A 21,267-nucleotide genomic window follows, 5' to 3' on the forward strand; every position below is an offset into this window, starting at 1 on the left:
CAAGAAGATAGGTCTAATCATTTCAGCAAAGCGCTCAAAATCCTCATCATCCTTTTTCTTGGATGGTTTTGGAGGAAAAGGCATGGGTTTTTGAACCCATGGTTCTCTTTCTTTACCGTGCTTCCTAGCAACGAGGTCTCTCTTATCATAACGTTGATTCTTTGATTGTGGGTTATCAAGATCAACAGCAGGTTCAATTTCTACATCATTGTTATTGCTAGGTTGAGCATCAACATGAGCATCATCATTAACATTATCACTAGGTTCATGTTCATTACCAGATTGTGTTTTGGCATCAGAAATAGAAATATCATTGGGATTCTCAGGTGTGTCAATAACAGGTTCACTAGAAGCATGCAAAGTCCTATCATTTTTCTTTTTCTTCTTTTTAGAAGGACTAGGTGCATCAACATTAGTTCTCTGAGAATCTTGCTCAATTCTCTTAGGGTGGCCCTTAGGATACAAAGGTTCCTGAGTCATTTTACCCCCCTCTAGTCACAACTCTAATAGCATTATCATTTTTCTTACTATTTAATTCATTGAGCAAATCATTTTGAGCTTTAAGCACTTGTTCTACTTGAGTGGTAGCAAATATCGATGGCCCAGGAGTGGTCTGGCGGATGCTCTGTATCAGACTACGGATACCAAGTGTTTCCCTATAATGATCATTGCCTGGATATCGTCATGATTATTTGAAGTTCTATCAATTTCCCAACAATAATTTGTTCACCCACTGTTTGCTATTTTTCTCGAGAGAAGCCACTAGTGAAACCTACAGCCCCCGGGTCTCTTCTTTAATATATTTGCCTTCGCGATCTATTTTCCTTTGCTTTTATTTTCAGATCTATTAAACCAAAAATACAAAAATACCTTGCTGCACTTTATTTTATTTGGCGTTCGATCTATCAATATTTACTACTCTCTCACGTCCGTTTGCCAATTTCTGGCGCCGTTGCCCAAAAGGGATTGACAACCCCTTTTACACTTCGGGTTGCGAGTATTTGTTATTTGTGTGCAGGTGTTGTTTATGTAGTGTTTCTTGGTTCTCCTACTGGTTCGATAACCTTTGTCTCATCACTGAGGGAAATACCTACCGCCGTTGTGCTGCATCATCCCTTCCTCTTTGGGGAAATACCGACGTAGCTTCAAGCCGCATCAAAAGGAATTTCTGGCGCCGTTGCCGGGGAGGATCATCAACATATACCAGGTTCCTAATCACAAATCTCATCTCCTCGCAATTTACATTATTCACAATTTGCCTCTCGTTTTCCTCTCCCCCACTTCACAAAAATTTGCCGTTTTATTCGCTCTCTTTTTCGTTCGCCGCTTTCTTGCTTCCTAGTCCCGATGGCTAGCATGTCTACCCCTCCTTTCTCACCAGATTTTGAAGTTCTATACTTCAAGCAAAGACAAGGAGAAAATTTGGAAGATGCTTGGTATAGGCTTATGGAATCCTATCGTATTTGCAATTTAAAGGGGGATGCTAAGATCTTGCTTCATAATTTTTACATAGGATTGGCTTTGCATCATAAACAACTCCTAGATTTTGCCGCTAAGGGGAATTTTATCGAGCTTGATGCTAATGTTACCTATGAAATTTTAGAAGGAATTCTGGGGGTTCCACCTCAAAAGAAGGGGTTTTCTTTCACCCCAGAGGGAGTTCAAATGTTGGATAAACTTGGTGATTTGCATAAACACATGGTTGAATTGCAAAAATATAACGAACCCCTCAAACACCTCAATGGTAGTATCAATCGCATGAATACCTTGATTACTCTCTGCAACAAGCGATTGGATATTTTGGATCTAAAGATGGTTTCTTTTCCTGAGAATTTAGGGAAGCGTAAAGAGCCTCCCGGGTTTGAGAAAACCCTTACCAAATTATCCAAAACTACGGATGACAAAACTTAAATCCTTGCTTTATGCCTAGCTAGGGGCGTAAAACTATAGCGCTTGTTGGGAGGCAACCCAATGAATAAAATTTATTTTTGCTTTTTGAAGAAAATATGCCCTAGAGGCAATAATAAAGTTATTATTTATTTCCTTATATCATGATAAATGTTTATTATTCATGCTAGAATTGTATTAACCGGAAACATGATACATGTGTGAATACATAGACAAACAGAGTGTCACTAGTATGCCTCTACTTGACTAGCTCGTTGATCAAAGATGGTTATGTTTCCTAACCATAGACATGAGTTATCATTTGATAAACGGGATCACATCATTAGGAGAATGATGTGATTGACTTGACCCATTTCGTTAGCTTAGCATTTGATCATTTAGTATGTTGCTATTGCTTTCTTCATGACTTATACATGTTCCTATGACTATGAGATTATGCAACTCCCGAATACCGGAGGAACACTTTGTGTGCTACCAAACGTCACAACGTAACTGGGTGATTATAAAGGTGCTCTACAGGTGTCTCCAAAGATACTTGTTGAGTTGGCATATATCAAGATTAGGATTTGCCACTCCGATTGTCGGAGAGGTATCTCTAGGCCCACTCGGTAATGCACATCACTATAAGCCTTGCAAGCATTGTAACTAATGAGTTAGTTGCGGGATGATGTATTACGGAACGAGTAAAGAGACTTGCCGGTAACGAGATTGAACTAGGTATTGAGATACCGACGATCGAATCTCGGGCAAGTAGCATACCGATGACAAAGGTAACAACGTATGTTGTTATGCGGTTTGACCGATAATGATCTTCGTAGAATATGTAGGAGCCAATATGAGCATCCAGGTTCTGCTATTGGTTATTGACCGGAGACGTGTCTTGGTCATGTCTACATAGTTCTCGAACCCATAGGGTCCGCACGCTTAAAGTTCGGTGACGATCGGTATTATGAGTTTTTGCGTTTTGATGTACCGAAGGTAGTTCAGAGTCCCGAATATGATCACGGACATGACGAGGAGTCTCGAAATGGTCGAGACGTAAAGATCGATATATTGGACGACTATATTCGGACACCGGAAGTGTTCCGGGTGGTTTCGGAGAAAATCGGAGTGTCAGAGGGTTACCGGAACCCCCCGGGAGAAATAGTGGGCCTTATGGGCCTTAGTGGAGAGAGAGAGAGGGCTGGCCTAGGGCAGGCCGCGCGCCCCTCCCCCTCTGGTCTGAATTGGACTAGGAGAGGGGGTGGCGCCCCCCTTTCCTTCTCCCTCTCCCCCTTCCTTTCCCCCTCCTAGTAGGAGGAGGAAAGAGGGGAGTCCTACTCCTACTAGGAGGAGGACTCCTCCTCCTGGCGCGCCCCATAGGGCCGGCCGGCTTCCCCCCTTGCTCCTTTATATACGGGGGCAGGGGGCACCTCTAGACACATAAGTTGATCTGTTGATCTCTCCCAGCCGTGTGCGGTGCCCCCCTCCACCATAATCCACCTCGATCATATCGTAGCGGTGCTTAGGCGAAGCCCTGCGTCGGTAGCATCATCATCACCGTCATCACGCCGTCGTGCTGACGAAACTCTCCGGCGAAGCTTTGCTGGATCGGAGCTCGCGGGACGTCATCGAGTTGAACGTGTGCTGAACTCGGAGGTGCCGTGCGTTTGGTACTTGGATCGGTCGGATCGTGAAGACGTACGACTACATCAACCGCGTTGTGCTAACGCTTCCGCTTTCGGTCTACGAGAGTACGTGGACACACTCTCCCCTCTCGTTGCTATGCATCACCATGATCATGTGTGTGCGTAGGAATTTTTTTGAAATTACTACGTTCCCCAACACTTTTTGCTTTCTGTTCTTGAGTGTTTGCACAATTATGCTACTGTTATGATTGTGTTTTTTGTGTTTTAATTAGTGTTTGTGCCAAGCAAAGCCTTTAGGATCTTCTTGGGTGATAGTTGTTTGATCTTGCTGAAAAAACAGAAACTTTGCACGCCGGTCGCAGAATTGTTAAAAATCACATAAGCATGATAAAATACCCATTATTTTTTAAGAATATTAATATACAAATTGCTCATGTGGTCCTAATTGTTTCATAATTTTTGGAGTTACAGAAGTATTCGAAATATCTAGATTACTACAGATTGTTCTGTTTTTGACAGATTCTGTTTTCTTTGCGTTGTGTGCTTGTTTTGATGATTCTATGGTTTTCTTTGATGAGTTTTTTCCATAGAAAAGTTGGAATACAGTAGATATAATGCAAGAATAAAATATGAATGATACAGTACTTATAGTAGTGATTTGCTTTCTTATATTAACGGACCCACGAAGGTTTTTGTTGAGTTTTGTATGATTGGAGTTTTCAAGTTTTGGGTTATCTTACGATGGATGAAGGAATAAGGAGTAAGAAGAGCCTAAGCCTGGGGATGCCCATGGCATCCCAAGCTATTATTCAAAGAGAAGCAAGCAACTAAGCTTGGGGATGCCCCGAGTGGCTTCCCCTCTTTCTTCTAACGACCATCGGTATTTTATTCAAAGTTATATTTTTATTCGTCACATAATATGAGTTTTGCTTGGAGTGTCTTGTATGATATGAGTCTTTGTTTGTTTTCTTTGTGTTTTAAGTCTTGAATCCTTGCTGGACACATCTATTTGAGAGAGCCAAAATTATGTCATGACTTGTTAGAATTGCTCTCTATGCTTCACTTAAATTTTTATGAGCTATGGATTTGCTCCAGTGCTTCACTTATATCTTTTTTAGCTCGGTATGCTTAGTTATTTTTGAAGAAATGCTCTCTTGCTTCATTTAGATTTATTTGAGAGTTAGTAAAAAAATTAAGAAATTCTCTTTTGCTTCACTTAAATTAATTTGAGAGAAAGAAATATTATGCTCATGATCTTCACTTATATTTGTTTGAGCTTATCAAAAGCAACACATGAAAAATTAGTCCCAAAGTGATAGATATCCAAGAAGGATATAATAAAAACTTTCATGAAGATCATTGGACAAAATAAACTTGATTCCTTGTAATAGTTTTGAGATATGATGATGTGACATGTGAGTCATGTTGATGAGTAATTGTGCTTTGGTAAGAATATTGGTATTAAGGTTTGTGATTCTCTATGCAGGCACGAAAGTCAATAGTTATGCAATGAAATTATATCATACTTGTGGTGCATTATTCGGTGTTAATTATGCTTAATGCTCGCTTATGAGATTATTCGTTTCTTGGTTGGTCGCTTCTCAATCTTTTGCTAGCCTTCATTTTGCACTAAGTATGATCACTACTTGTGTATCCAAAAACCTTTAAACCAGTTTTGCCACATGAGTCCACTACATCTACCTATGCGGTATTCTTTTGCCGTTCTAAGCAAATTTGTATGTATCATCTCTAATTTTCAAAATAAACTTCTCTTTTGTGTGTTTGTACCGCTCGCGAGGCGGTGAGGGTGGCTAATATTTTTCATGCTAGATGTGTTATTCTCACGATGAGTGTTTATTCACTTGTCATTGCACGAGAGTAAGGCAAAGGTATTAGAGATGCCTAGTCCTGAAATGAAAAATGTATTTACTTTCCCCCTAAGTGGGTTAAAGGTCTGCCCTATTACTGGCCATCTGTCGGGCCGGGCTTCGGGCCGGGCCTACCAAAGCCCGATGCAAAAAACCCAGACCCCATCCCGGCCAATCACGCTAAAAGCCCGCCGGGCCTTGGGCCAGGCCTATTCATTAATGCGCGGATATGACGGGCCCGTCGGGCTTGAAATCTAGGCCCGACCTGGCCGTGGACAAGGTCGGACCGACCGGGCCGGGCTGCCCATGGCAAGGTCTGGTCTGCCCCTTGTAGACAAGACTCGATAGGAGTTCTAGACCACCCCCCGGACAAGATTCCTCTAGGAATTCAAGTGGCTTTCCCTATTCTTTTGTTGGTTATGCGAAGGGGATTTTGAACATGAATCTTGTTCTCATCGAGTATATTTTTTTTTCCTCGTGTTTGTGTTCTTTCCGACATCCATCTTCAATTCGTGAAGACCAGGCCAATGATTTGCCAAGAATTCTGCAGCATACGTTCTGAATTCCTGGTTTTTAACGAGGAAATTCCGACATGACAAATTGGAAGAGCAAACTCATTTACTTTCACGAAGAGGATGACGAATGATGATCGGAAAATGATGCGGCCTCAACGTTGCAGGTTACAGCTTGTCTCAAGAAGACAAAAGGTATAAAACTAGAAACACCCCACCCCCCCTTTATCTACCTGTTAGAGGCAAACTAAAAACAGCAGATGTAATCTTCTCTATGTACATCAACATACAGTAGCACATGCAGCTTTGAGAGGCGGGATACAATACGGTCCAGCACAGGCAGGCTCCCGGCAGCAACGCAGGCACTTCATGTGTCATGTATAGGTTCTGTCTTTCAACTACCTGAGTGTCATTCTTAGGGAATGTGGCCAACGCACTCCAGCTGCGACGCCGAAAGAAAAAATGGCTGCTGCAGTTGTTACTCGCTTATCAGCTTTGCAACATCTACACCTGGACGCCTGCACCCTTGAGAGCAGCAGTCACAGTCGCAGAGGCTTCCTCGAGCGTTCTAGCCTTTTTCACGGTGTTGAATGCCTCAAGGACGTCACCTTCCTCCCAATCGTCGAAGTCATCTACCCCAATACCACATTCTAGCCCCGCACCAACCTATTGAAAAAGAAGAAATCAGCAGACTAAGTCTAGTTTCAGCAGCAACAATGAGTGTGAGTGAAAGATGATAACAAATAATGACGGAACTAATTGACATGGGTTTATTTGTGTGTGTGTGTGTGTGTTTGGGGGGGTAATGTAAACTGCATCCAAATGGTTGATGGGTTCATGTGTATTTTGCATACCTCCTTCACAGTTTCTTTCACCCGTCTCAAGGAATCAAGTGTACCCACATAAACTTCTTTTCCTTTACGAAGAACCCGAACATTGCAGCCTTCCACAACTTTCCCTGTAGTAACCATGCAACCCGCTGCCTTTCCACTGCCACTACTGAAAACAGCTCGAACTTTGGCTGAACCGAGTGGTACCTCCTCCTGACAAAGAAAGATATATTAGGATGGTCATTCGAAATAACAGAAACTAATATTAACTTCAGAGTATATTGCCAAAGTACCCAGTTACGATGTTAGGAGTAAGTATTCCTTTCAATGAATGGTATCCCAACAAAAACAAAGAACCTTTTGACCTCTCAATTAGGACGTCGTCTCAATGACTTTTCAGATGCTTTCTACACAACTGGCTTAAAAGTACAAGAATGACAGCCTGTTTACCTCAGCAAGGTCAAGAAGCCCTTCCATGGCATTGCGTAAATCATCTATCAAATCATAGATCACTTTGTACAATCGAATCTCTACACTTTTCTGCTTAGCATATTTCTTAACTGACCCCGGAGCTTTGACATTAAAACCAAATACAATTCCTTCCGAAGCAACAGCCAGATCAACATCACTGAGGCTCACGTCTCCTGGAGCTTGAAGTAGGAATCTCAAAGAGACATTTTCTTGAGGCAGTGCTTGAATGGCTTGCCTAATTGCCTCAATTGAACCCTATCATGATCAAGTTACTTAGAAAGAAAGAGTGGGCAATAACAAGATTCAAACCAGATGTTTATAAGCAATGTACATACCTGAAAATCAACTTTAAGTATGATATTTAACCCATGAGTATCAATCCCTACTTGATTCCCAGATGAAATGGAAGCTGCAATGGATGAGAGAGTGACTTTTCCTTCCCCAGCTTTCGCATTTATCCTTTCAATTCTCATTGCATCGGCTCGCGCGTTTGCCCTTTCGCGTGCAACATCAAGGTCATCAACAGACTCAAATTCGTCACCAGCAAGGGGTACATTGTTCAAGCCAATAATCTGTTAAACATAAAGAAACACAAAATTAAGATGCTTATTGGTAGAGTTGTATTATGTTTCATGCATGGCCTGCATATTTTCCCCGTAGTATCGAGGGGCTTCCTGCATATTTACCACTCATACATGTTTATATACTGGCCATTGGCCCCAGGAACTACAGGTTGCATATTTCCTAAGATGGTATTAGAGCCTTAGGTCAAATTTTTCACGCGTGCAACTCTTGCTTTGATCCTTCCAGCGTGTCGTGGCGCCGTCCTCCTCCTACCGGCTGCCGCTGCTCCCTTCTCTCCCTGCACACCAGCTTCTCTCCATCACGCCGGCTGCTGCTGCCCCTCATACCCATCTCCACCATGCCCACCTCCATCACATCGACGCCGCTGCCTCCCCATAGAGTCTGTGTTGTCTGCCTTGGCCCTGGTCGCCACCCGCCTCGTCTAGGCCCGCCACCATGTCTCCTCGCACCTGCGCTTCCGAATCCGTGATGGCCCCCACGCTATGATCTATGTTGGCCGCTGCCGCCCCGATTCGACCACCGCCCAACCTGTTTTGGTCGCCGCCTGACCCGATTTTCTCCGCTGTCGTGCCGCCTGGCTTGATCGCGACTCAACCCACCGCCAGGTTGCTCAGTTTGGTCTTTGTTACGGTTCGATCGGCTGTTGGCTTCTCTGTTAAAAAAAGAGAGAAAAAACAAAACAAAACGGTAATCTTAGCTGGCTGACGTTCCCCAGGAACGTTTTGCCAGCGAACTACCTCTGAGCCACACGATCGCCATCCGATGGATGGCAGTTTTCGCAAAAATAGACCCAGGGAAAAAGGAAAAATGCCATACAAGGAAAGAACTGCCATGGCAGTTTCTAAAAACTGCCACCCCCCACGCCCCCAAACGCAGTAAAAACTGCCACCTCACCACCGTTCGCTTGCCATCCTGGCCCTGGCGAACGATCACCAGCTACGCACGTCCAAACAAAAAGCCAGTTACAATGTCGTCGCCGGGCTAATCGCCATCCCTCGTTGCCTGGTGATTTTTGATACACATGAGTGTTTCTTGTATTGTTAGAAATAGGTTGAAGTAGAGAAGCAGAGGGGGGCTGGGGCTGAACACAGGATAGTTTGATTACTTGAAGCTGTTTCTTGTATTGCCTTGAGGTCTATTTATAGTACATAGGCAAGTCGGTTGCTAGTGCAAAACCGACCCTGCAGTCTAGCAGCTGACAGTACATGCAAAAAGGCAAATTGGCCACTAGTTGCATACACTAACTTACTGAGTAAGGAAGCTCGAGCCGACCTGACTACTACCTAGCTAGGTAAATGCAACACAAGCATTACTGCTTACATTCTCCCCCTGATCCTTGTGTGTCTAGTTGGCACTGATCTTGACCATTCAATGCTTGTGCTGAGCTCATGGAAAGCCTTGGTTAGGATGTCTGCGAGCTGGTCCTTGGTGCCAACAAAATCAGTAGAGATGCTCCCAATCTCCACGCATTCGTGGAAAGAATGATACAGGACATCGATATGCTTGCTCTGCTCGTGGAAAACGGAGTTCATGCTGAATGCCAATGCGGACATGCTCAGTGTCAGCTTCCTGACCCTTCAGATCGCCGAGCAACCGTGCTAGCCAAATGGCTTGGGTTGCCGTTGTTGCTGCAGCGACATACTCTGCTTCACAGGAAGATACAGCCACAACTCGCTGCTTGGCTGATTGCCAGCTTATCAGGCTGCCACTGAGGAAGAATAGAGCTCAGTACGTGCTCTTCCTCATGTCGATGTCGCCGGCGTGGTCGTAGTATGAATAGCCAACCAGTTTTGCCTCCCCTGAATCACACGGGGCCCGTGTGCTCCACCGCAGGGCGCTCCATGAATATGCTCACATAACCCACCAAGAAGGCGAGATCAGGCCTCGTATGGATGAGGTACCGCAGAATTCCAATGACCCGCCATTATGTTGTAGCATCAATCCTCTGTGATGTGCTCTCATGACTCAATTTAAGTCGATCCTCCATGGGTGTGGGCGAGGGATTGCAGTTCCTCAGCCCAGCAATGTCGAGGATGCGTGCGGCGTAGTTTCCTTGATTCAAGGTGATTCCATCTTTGCCTTGGTGTACCCTAGGTAGAAGGAGAGGAGCACAAGATCACTCATCAGGAATTCCTTCATTTCTTTCAGGACTTGGGTGATCTCGTCATGGTCTGATCTGGTAGTCACCAGATCGTCGACATAGACGCTAATGAGCAGGCGCGCACTGCCATGCCCGCGTCCATAAACAATGTGCTCATGGGCGCTCGGCTCAAAACCAAGGCTCTTCAGCGTGGCGCCGAGGCACGCATTCCATGCATGTGGGGCTTGACGCAGTCATATAACACCTTCAGGCGCAGCACCTTGCTATCCTGCCCGGTGACGATGAACCCAGGCGTCTGCGACACATAGACCTCCATTTCCAACGCTCCATTCAGAAATGCAGATTTCACGTCCATGTGGTGGACGGCCCACCCCTCATGGGCAGCTAGTGAGATAAGAAGGCGAACAGACACGAGGGGTGCAACAGAGGCGAAGACTTCATTGAAGTCGATCCCGGGCTGCTGCACGTACCCTTTGGCGATGAGCCGTGCCTTGTGTTTGACAACAGCGCCGGTCTCATTGTTCTTCAATTTGAATACCTAACGCAGGCCAACAGGGTGATGGCCGTGTGGTAGGTCCACAAGCTTCCAGGTATGTTCTGGTCCAGGGCGTCTATTTCTTCCTTCATGTCTGCACGCCATGCAAGCTCACGCTCAACCTCAGCAAAGGAGCTCGGCTCTCCTTCAGACGCAAGGTACAGTGTGTCGTCGACAAGCTCGCGTGCTGCCTGTCCAGGAACAGGTGCCCTGCCGATCACATTGTCAATGGCACGGTAGCACAACGGTGTGACATCATGAACTGTGCCCAGCCGCTTGTTGTCATTGGGTGGTGGTGACATGAACTCAGGCTGCTTGGCTTGGCTGTTCAGCAGGAGATGGTGCAGGATCAAGGGAAGTCCCCCCCCCCCCCAATGATGAAGTCACTGCACGGTGTGTCTGAGCTGCCAGCCGCCCAATCCCAGCTGGCCTCTTCACGCATGATATGGACACGCTTGTTCACTGGATCGTATGCGCAATAGCCCTAGACGCTCTTGCCGTAGCCAATGAAGAGCATGGCGGAGCTGCAGTCATCAAGCTTTCAATCGCACATCCTTGACATACACCACGCACACAAAGGTGCACACATGCTGGACAGCGGGCTTCCTCCCGTGCCATGCCTCAAATGGCGTCATGCCAGCCAGACTTTTCGTAGGGGCTCGGTTCAACAGGACATCTGAAGTTGTGACCGCCTCCCCCCAAAATTCTGCTGACAGTTTCCTTTGTTTCAGCAGGGCACGAGCAGTGGTGATGACCATCCAATTCCGGCGTTCCATTACTCCATTCTGCTGTGGGGAGTAGGGAGCCGTGAACTGGCTTGCACACTTTGCTCCTCGCAATGGTGTGCAAACTCCAGCGAGGTGAATTCGCCGCCGTTGTCGGTGCGGAAGACATGGAGTGGACGGCCACACTCTGCTTCAGCTGCCGCTTGGACTCGTTGAATTGAAGCAGCAGCATCCCATTTTCCTGCTAGGAGGACTACCCACATGCAGCGGGTGCAGTCATCAACCAATAGCAGGAAATAGCGACAACCGCCGTGGTTGCCGTGGGTTGCAGGGATGATGGGCCCGCACACATAGCCATGGACGAGGCCAAGGCGTCTGTCAACCCTGAAGTTCGTCTTTCTTGGGGAAGGGAATGTGTCGATGCTTGGTGGTGATGAAGACATCGCAGAGATAGTCCACATGCTCCAGCTCTGGCAGCCCACACACCATCTTGTTGTGAGACATGCATCTCAGCATGTTAAAAGACATGTGGCCAAACCTATCGTGCCATTGCCAGGCATCGACATCGTGGCGTGTGGCAAGGTACACGGGGTGAGTGATGTTGAAGTGCACCACATATAGCATTGCATCAACAGCACCATGGCAAGAAGTCACGCCTACATGTAACATCCCTGGGTTTGCCCAAATTAGAAATTGATTATTATTTTCTTTTTCATCATCATTGCATCATGAGCATCCCTTGGCAGCATATTGCATTAATTAAATCAATTAATTTGATATTTTACTCTGCCAGTTTGTTAAATAGTGGATAACTAAACCCCTCTCCCTTTCGATGTTCTAGTCCAAGACTCACTCACAAACCTTGCACACACTCTTTTTGTGACATTTGGGAGCTACCCAAATTGTTTCGCAATTTTAGACCAAGCCTAGCTATCGCTTGTAGTCCAAACTGTTACAGTATATGTGGATTGCACTAGTCCTTTCCATCAGTTCGGACTTTTGGTTGCGTTGGCTAGTGCATGAAGCTTAACATGGTATCAGAGCTAAGGTCTTGAGTTCAAGTCCTGGTTTGCGCAATTTATCTAAAAAATTGCTGATGCCCCCCTTTGTGTCCACGTATAGGCCTCTTGAGTCATACGTGAGTTTCGCGCGCCGTCGCTCTCTTCCGGTTGCACGTGTTGACTTGTCTTCCCCGTCACACGTGAGAGGGGGTGTTACAGTATATGTGGATTGCACTAGTCCTTTCCATCAGTTCGGCCTTTTGGTTGCGTTGGCTAGTGCATGAAGCTTAACACAAACCTCATTTATTCATTAAATGGAATTATTTTCTAAATAGCAATTAAATGAGCTCCAAATGGGTTGATCATTTTTTGTGTGGCCTTGTTATATTATAGAAGGGCTACATTTAAATTCGGCGTCAATCAGAGTTTGCTTGATGCCCTAAGGGATAAATATGTAGGCACTATAGCCATGTAAATAATAAATCAAATTGAAATTAAATAGCCCACCTACCCCTTGGCAATATAAGGCAACCAATCTCTTCTAATTGGGGCAAAAGCACTAAAATCTAGGAGGCAAACCACCCCCTTACCTAAAACCAGCCGCCACCCTAGCCCCTCACCCTTCAAAAACCCTAGCCAAATTCACAGCCACCTGCCGGATCAGAGATCCAACAGCCCCCACACCTCCATCTTCCTCGACCTTCCGGTCGAGAATCTCTCTCCTCACTTCTCCCGACACGCATATCAATCATGTTGGGCCCTTGTCCACCCATCCCACTGCTCCCGCTCCTCCGGCTGTTGCAGATCCAACATCATAATCTCCTATAGTTCCCTCACCTCATTTGTCACGGGATTCCGCACTTTCATCCACGGTGGCTTCCCCGTCTCCATCACTTGAGTCTATCTCAGTGATTCCTCCTTGTATTCTTCCCTCTTTTCCTCAATATTACAGTGTCTACTGAAGTGCCATCAAACTCGTCTCAGCCTACCTATGGCTTATGTGATCGCCCGGTTCGCCTTGTCCACAATGGGGTGGTAGCGCAGGAGCTCGCGCGCCATGAGCAATGCAGCTTGCGCGTTCTCAGGCACGCGACGAGCGTGAGACGATGAAGCGGCCGCCGGGGTCAGCGACGGAGTGGCGGTGCGTCCATCCCGCCGCACAGACGGCTGCATCGACGAAGCCTGCTGCTCGTGGGCAGCGGTGCCAGTGGCAGCGTTGGCCGCGGGCAACGGGGAACGGCGGGGAGCACCATCGCCGGTGGGTGCGGTCTAAGCGACGCGGGCGGCGAGGGCGGCCCGGCGCTCAGCACGAACTCGACGAGCGTCGGCCATGGGGACGGCAAAATGGTGGCGAATCGACTGAAAGAAGAGAGGCTTCGATGCAACCCTACCTGGTGCGCCAAATGTCGGATTTCGAGTTCCGCAGACCCTTGAGAGGTTCGAACTTTGGGGTGCGTGCGAAGAACTCGTCCTCCCCAGTCTGCCTACTCGCCAATCTCACGGCCTAACTCGATGAACTGGAAGGAAACAGGACACGGCAGTTTACCCAGGTTCGGGCCACCTTGCGGTGTAAAACCCTACTCCTGCTTTGTGGTGGATTGGCCTTGAGGGGCTGAGGATGAACTAGTACAGTGGATAAACAACCTCAGGAGGAGGAGTGTTCTTGGGCTCGAGTAAGCTGGTGAGTGTGAGGATGGAACGGATCCGATCCGGTCTCTCCCCCCCCCCCTCTATGGTGGTGGCTAAGTCCTATTTATAGTGGCCTTGGTCCTCTTCCCAAATGAAAGGCGGGAAGGGATCCCACACCGGCCAAATTCGAAGGGAGACAACTAGTACATGCTATCCTGACAAAAGTAGTCTTCGCCTGCAAAGCTTCTGGTCGTGACGCCGTGGTGGGCTCGGCGATGACCTCTGTCCTGCCGTCCTGGCGATCTTGGTCTCGTTGCACCGGAATGGAAACCTTTGGTTGAACCTTTGGTTGATTCCTCGGGACTCCGCGCGTGCGCTTGCCTCCTTAGCACCAAAGAGAAAACTGGTACACTGCACCCGCTGGCGCCCGCCTGGCCTTGTCGTCATGGCTCACGTTATCCGGACCTCGCGAGGTGAGGCTTGCATAGAAATCTCCGCTCCTCGGGAGCCGGCCTGAGGAGGCCGCTCCTCGTGGAGGTCTTGGTGTCGTCCGCCTCGCGAGGGTCTTGAGTTGTTGATACTGAAGCTAGGTCGTACCAGGCCGTCGATGAAGCCACGTCGTGGGCTGCAGGCAAGCAAGTCTGGGTACCCCCGTTCCCAGAACGCCGACACAAATGTATGATGTTTCTTTGAGAATTTGTTTTACAAATACACAAGTACACTTTTCAAAAGGGTAACACTGCAACTAAATGATGGAAATCTGTGGCATGCTTAAGTTAGGAAAACGATTCTTGTTGGTGGGGCGATCACATGCTCATGTCGTCCCACCCATGCGCTCGCCACGTGTCCCTCGTGGACCCTCCACACCGCTTTCTCTCTCCCTTACCCCCTTCTCCAGAAACTTCTCAACGACTCGCCTCTCTCCCCGACCTGTTCTCTCGCCTCTCTCTCTTTCACCCATCTCCTACCTCCCGCCCATAGGCTTCTCCTCACAGCAAGCGGACATGGTATGCCCAAGCGTCGCTGCCCAACTGGTGGCCTCCATGTACCACCTCAAGCAGACGCAATGAGGAAGAAAAACACTGCCTATGGCTGCGCAAGGGACAGCCGTTCTACAAGCCCCATCCTCCTCCTCACCCATTGCAGCAAGCTGTACAGCGCTGCTGTGAGCCCGGGACAAGCGGTGCTGCGAGACGTGATGGCGGTGCTGCAAGCCGTGGAGGCACCAGATGGCGGTGCTGCGAGCGTGGACGCGCGCTGCTATGAGCGGTGCTGGGGGGAGGAGGGGGGGGGGGTCAGATGGCTTCCTAGGCAGCCGGTCGACCGATTCGGTAGCCTGGCCAATGCCTAGCATCACCATTCAAGTTACGTATATATTTTGATCTAATAAAAAGTTAGCTCTCCATGAAAGATACAGAATATCACACGATATTACTAGATTTCGGGGAAATAAAATTGAATGTAATAGAATCCTTTGTCACAAATATGACAGAATTATAAAATGGACTAAAAAGGAATCACAGGAAAATGAATGGCAGAAATAGGAAAGAGGAAAAACCTGCACGGCGTTGGATGGCGCTGCTTGGTCTACAAGGCTTCCACGATCATCATACATTGCACGGATCTGCCATAATACCCGTGCCATGTTATACAGCAATTGGCCCACAATTACATGTGCTAGCTAATGTCAATTATATGTGCTAGCTTCTATTTTTCAAATGTAAGGCTAGTCCAGTCCATATACTGAATGAAATCATGTGCAGCATGTAGGAAATAAAGAAACAAACCTTTCCAAAAGCTTCACCACAAACAAGAATATCGCCCTTATTCAAGGTTCCATTCTGTACAACTAGGGTGGCAAGAGGTCCTTTAGCCTTGTCAAGACATGCTTCAATAACCGTACCCTTTGCATTTCTATGAGGATTGGCTTTTAATTCTAGCAACTTCAAGTTCGCAACAAAAGCAAGTCAAAAGGGAACTACAACAAAAAGCAAAAAAGAAAGTCTAACCAAAAGTATACCTCAGCAACAAGCATGACAGTCTCTAATAGCTCATCAACATTCTCTCCCTTAAGAGCACTTATCTGACAGATATCACAACTAAATCAGCTCAAGATAGGTAATAAGTGGCTACGGTAAGGAACTTCCTTTTTCCAGAGTGTGCCAATAAACAACCTGAACCATCGGGGTGTCACCACCCCACATCTCTGGCATAAGTCCTATCTGGGAAAGCTCTTGCATGACTCGTTCTGGATTAGCTCCCTCCTTGTCCACCTGCTTGCATATGAGGTGACTGAAATATGAGAAAGGGGAAAATAAATTGAATTGTTGCAAGTAAGAAAGAGAGTGGCTAGAAAATAGACCTTATTTATAGCTATTACAACAGGGACTCTGGCTGCCTTTGCATGCGCAATTGCCTCATTTGTTTGTGGCTGAACGCCATCATCCGCAGACACAACAATGATACAGATATCAGTTACCTTTGCTCCTCGAGCTCTCATTGCACCAAACGCCTGTTGTGTCAATGATTAGGAAGAGTAATATGACATGCGAAAGTGAGAAAAATATACGAAAATAATATATATTGCTATACCTCATGCCCTGGAGTATCAAGAAAAACACAAGCCTGAGGGTTTCCATCAACTGGCACAAGAACCTGATATGCTCCAATTCCTTGTGTTATTCCACCAGCTTCAGATGCCACCACCTGTATGTCACTTTGGTTAGACATACAATTCTTTGTAAATGGTTGTTACCGTGTATGAATGCCAACAATAACATGTCTACCCCATGTCACAGACAAAGGACATGCCAAGGATAAGCTATTACCAATTTACCTTGCTCTTGCGTATATAATCCAAAAGAGTAGTCTGCAAACAGAAGTAGAAATGTCAAACAGTGGTCAGAATAATTAAGTCTTAAAATTTATATAACACGTGGTACCTTCCCATGATCAACATGACCCATGATAGTTACAATGGGAGGCCTTACTTCCAGTTTATCCAAATCCTCCTCATCAAGGAACTCATTCTTCTTTGCCATCTCTTCCACTCTCACCGGACCACTTTCCAGTACTTCAACTTCATATTCCATGCAAACCATCTTAACCAAATCTTTATCAAGAGTCTGAACATTGTCAAGCATTGCTCCTCTCACTGATAAAAAGTGCAGAATTTCTGATTCGCCAACTGCCAGTTGATATGCTAGTTCGTCAATATCCATACCTTCTTCACCAACTTCAAGGATCTCAACCCTAACAGGCTCTTCAGCTTCTAAAGCCTCAAGCCTGGCAGCCCTACGTTTTGCCTTGCTCCACCTCCTTCCCTTGCGCACTGGAGCGTCGTCATCAACTGATCGATCATCATTTGACATACGTCGGCGGGGACCAGCTGGTGTAATAATTTTTTTATGACGATTATCCTTCGCTTTGGCTGGTGGACCGCGTACTGGCTTGACAGGGTCTACCAGTGCCTCAGCTACAGCTGGATCAACCATTGGTCTCTTGGAAGCAAATTTGTCGATCAGGATGGGTCCTTTTTTCTCCTTTGATGTGTCAGCTTTGACAGGGCGACGAGGTGGTGGTGCTACAGAAGGTCTTGTTTGTAGGTGAGGTGCTAGTTTTGATGGAGATGACACTGAAGGTTCAGCAGCAGATATGGACTGATCCCTAGTTTCAGTGTGTGGACGATCTCTAATCACCTTATGTACAGTGGGCACAGGGTTCCCCTTTCTCCATACACTCTTTAGTGTTTTTGTCCTTTTGGAATTCGAGCCTTCCTCCACCACTATTGGCACTGAACTATTAGGCTTTGCCACATCAATCTGTCTCAATGCACGGTTCTCACCATCCACATTTCTGGAGCTCGAGGCCTCAAGTTTCTCTGCCTTCTCCAACACCTCATCCAATGACTCTCGGACCTTCTCTCGGTCTTGCAATGTTACGCCTGCTGGCTTCCTGGCAGGTGCTGATGTTGTTGCTGTATCCATGCTTGCGGGTGGCCCATTCAGCCGGACTGGCCTCTGCGGGGGCTTTGAAAGAAGATCACTGTCATCATCAGCTTTAACGCTCACACTTACTCTTGATGAGAACTGAGCTCCCTTCTCATCGATCAAGTTAGTTATGACCATACATCTACATAGTCTTCCAGGTGCACATGGCCACCTCCGGACACCGTCAAAACCCGTGAAACTGATCCTTGAAACCAAGTGCCCTCTCCTCACTGCCGCTGTCGGCAGTGGGCCAGGCCTTCCGTTGCTCCCCAGGTTGGTAACAGAAGCAGGAGACGCCATGACAGTGTTCTTAAAAACACTGCCTCGCACTCATAAAGCTGAGGAAGCAAAAGATTAATTTTGAGTGCGCATAAATTTTTGGGAAACAATAACCGAAAGCGAGCTAGGTAATCAAACGAGAAAAACACCTATGTACTTGCATGTTGGCTCGATATATCTAAATTCCAGTAGAACTTTATCAGTTTAAATTTTAGAAGAATGTAAGGGTGTAACAATTTAAGCTGAAATCTGACAATTGACATGCCTATACGGACTGGTTGGAACTTGGAACCTACAAAAATGGATTTTATTTCTCTGGGAGACAGAAGACAGCACATAAAAAAATTAGTGAGAAGTGAAACCAAGCTTACGAATAAACGAGGGTTTTCCGCCGCAATCCTGCAAGTTGGCGTACAGCCACAAGGGCACGGAGCAGACGGAATGGCTGGCCGTAACGAGGCCGGCGCGAACACTGACGGTGGCCGTGCGTCGGTGGGCGGGGGAGCGACTCGAGCAGGCCTCGAAGGAGGCGGTCTAAGGGTGGAGAGGTGGCAGCGTGGGCGAGGGAGCGAGTCGAATGGCCGGCGAACGACGACGGCGACGCGGCGCGGGGCGATACGGCGGCGGTGCGAGTGGGAAGGAGCGGAGGGTGCGCATGCAGGAGTGATAAGGATCGGACGGTCGAAGTTAAGCAGCCGATATCAGAATAAAATGGGGGAAACAAATGCAAGAGTGATAAGGTGGCACCTCGGAGAGCCACTCAAAGGGATCGTCGTCCCTTCCATGCGAGTGTCATAGAGGTTTTCGCTCTTATATAAAAGCAGTTTTTCTTTTTCCGGGTGATATAAAACCAGTTATACTCCCTCAGTTTCTAAATACAAGTATATCTCTATTTTTAATAAAGCAGTTGGTAGTCTTCGTTCCAGTTTTTCGTCCCACCTCCCACCTTGGTCTTGTTTTTCCCGTCCTCCTTCCACCTCCCACCACCCACCTTCGTCTTGTTTTCTCCCGTCCTCCTTCCACCTCCCACATAATGATCCCCTCGCACATAGCGGGAAAAAAAGACAGAGGCCCCTCACATGAAAAAAAATCAGAGGAACTAGGTTGCCCTTGCACGTAACAATCCCTTGCATACCAGAAAACCAGACAACAACCACGTATAAAAAAACCAGGGAGCGAGCCCCCCTCGCACGAAAAAAACGGACAAACAAGCCTTCCCTCTATCTATTCGCTACATCGACGGAAACCATACCCCAGCGGCCATCGCGGATCCCTTCGCCGCCGCCATCGTTAGGGACCCTGCCTTTGGAAATAAAGTCATTCCTTGTTGTCCATATGGCCCGGGAACCAGAATAGTGATCTCTAGTGCAAAAGGCACATGCAAACGTGCTTTTAAGTGATGAATTTCATCCTGAATTCCCATGTGGGGCAAATACATGTCCAACAGATTTGAGCAAAATGTCAATGCATAAATAAATGGTCTCTAGTTTCAAGTACTTGCAAGTCATACATGACACAAGAATAGTCTTCTATAAAGAAGTTCTTGGTAAATTTTGGTATTAATTAGTGTACCTGCAAAATTCATATCATGATAATAGCAACAATTCTCGGTCGCATGCGATGACGTTTTTTGCAGCTATATCTGGACACATCGTTGAGCTTGTGGTTACGGAGGAGTCTAGTCATGCGGCATTGATCATTCGAGCTCTGGTGGAACCAGATCGACCGAGGAGGCTTGACCGGAGAGGTTTTTGCTTTGAGGAGACGTGGGCGCGACACGAGGAATATGGGACCATGGTGAACTCGGTTAGGGGCAGGCGGGGCTGGTGACCATGGGCTAACAACTCTATGGGAGAGGCTTTGCCAAGTCTTGGGTGATATGTAGATGTGGGGCGCATGGTCTTTGACTATCTGCGCAATGAGATCAAATGCCTACATGACCAACAATGTGAAGTGGTGGAAAGTGCGCTCCAATATGGGTCCTCAGGGGAGGCCCATGACATGGAAAAGAAGTTGCACGAGATATATAAGAGAGGAGGAGGTTATGTGTAGGTAGTGACCGTTGTTGGAGTGGCTCGACGCTGGTGATAGGAACACCCGTTACTTCCGAAACCGGGTGTCTCATAGGAAGCACAAGAATATTGTATGTGCCCTACTAATGGACGATGACACTTGATGCACCACTAAGAAAGACATGTGGAAGGCGGCTAGTGAATTATATACCACATTATTTTTCTTAGAGGGTTGACGAACAGAGACGTTAGTTTTTTAAATATTGAAGCACTAGTGTCGCCAGTGATGAACGGAAGGCTGACGGCAGCCTTCTTAGACGAGGAGATCGAAAGGGCAAATGGGAAGCATCCTACAGACAACACCACAAGCTCGCCTTCAAACCACGTAGCTCCAACTGGACCCATCACAAGGGCATGTGATCCCTGCATAGAAACCCAGGTGACTTCACTCCTCTTTCAGCAATATATGCATTTGAGTCAGACCTGACTACTACCTCAATCTAGAACCCTATGCGTGCTTAGGTCCGAAGACACTGACCCTGGAGAAGCATTGTAATATTGGGAAAACCATAGCGGTGGCCCTATCTTTATGAATTGGAGGTGGATTTTCAAATGAACGAGAGAAAGAGCGGGTGAGCATAAGGGAAAGAAGCACAAATCATCAAACAAGTGGGAACATAAGATACACTAGACCAAGATAGCACGCATTGCCGCGCCCGTCCATTTTGACAATAAAAGTAATAAGAATTTGTGTAAATATATATAAACAACAAATTTTAAAGTTAAATTTGCATAAACTAACAAATTTATAACGAAAAATTTGGCATGGCTGCACAACCACAACTTTTCTAATGACATATTTGTTAGCAATGAAAAACATAATGCTCAGTTGTTTTTTGTGTATATCAAATTACACAGAAACTACTAATTGCAACTTATGGGCATGGGAAAGTACTGACTTTCCTAGCTTTAGTGTTGCAGGATCTCCATCCAACCAAATATTTGCCTCAAGTATATGATAGATTGTACTCCTTGGTACTCACAAATAGTAATCACTGTCTTCTAGAACCATCTCAAATCAATCATCTCCTCCACTATGTGTAGGTGCATTCTGCTGAATATAAAGCTTGAGAGCAAATCTCCAAATGACTTTTGATTGTCAATTTCGAAGGACTACCTAAATTTTGTACAATG

General features: G+C 46.6%; 1 protein-coding gene across 1 annotated transcript; it reads right to left on the minus strand.

Annotated features, from left to right (window-relative positions):
• Positions 1 to 6,004: 6,004 nt before the first annotated feature.
• On the minus strand, positions 6,005 to 18,816 carry LOC101669844 (translation initiation factor IF-2, chloroplastic). Its single transcript, XM_044585784.1, has 13 exons — positions 18,433 to 18,816; positions 16,736 to 18,120; positions 16,630 to 16,662; positions 16,386 to 16,499; positions 16,156 to 16,305; positions 15,968 to 16,066; positions 15,814 to 15,876; positions 15,581 to 15,736; positions 15,352 to 15,417; positions 7,553 to 7,789; positions 7,197 to 7,472; positions 6,771 to 6,959; positions 6,005 to 6,582 (listed from the first exon to the last, which is right to left on the minus strand). Exons 2-13 carry the CDS (start codon positions 18,080 to 18,082, stop codon positions 6,421 to 6,423), a joined length of 2,892 nt encoding a protein of 963 aa, XP_044441719.1. The 5' UTR covers positions 18,083 to 18,120; positions 18,433 to 18,816; the 3' UTR covers positions 6,005 to 6,420.
• Between the last annotated feature and the right edge of the window lie 2,451 nt (positions 18,817 to 21,267).

This window comes from Triticum aestivum, chromosome 7D, assembly GCF_018294505.1.
Source record: "Triticum aestivum cultivar Chinese Spring chromosome 7D, IWGSC CS RefSeq v2.1, whole genome shotgun sequence".
In the NCBI taxonomy this organism is placed as follows: Eukaryota; Viridiplantae; Streptophyta; class Magnoliopsida; order Poales; family Poaceae; genus Triticum; species Triticum aestivum.

Coding starts and splice junctions, on each gene's coding strand:
- LOC101669844 (XM_044585784.1), bottom strand. CDS start 18,082: ATGGCGTCTCCTGCTTCTGTTACCAACCTGGGGAGCAACGGAAGGCCT. Junction 15,418..15,580: donor GTGGTGAAGCTTTTGGAAAG/GTTTGTTTCTTT, acceptor GTATTATGGCAG/ATCCGTGCAATGTATGATGA. Junction 6,583..6,770: donor TGAAAGAAACTGTGAAGGAG/GTATGCAAAATA, acceptor CTTTTTCAATAG/GTTGGTGCGGGGCTAGAATG.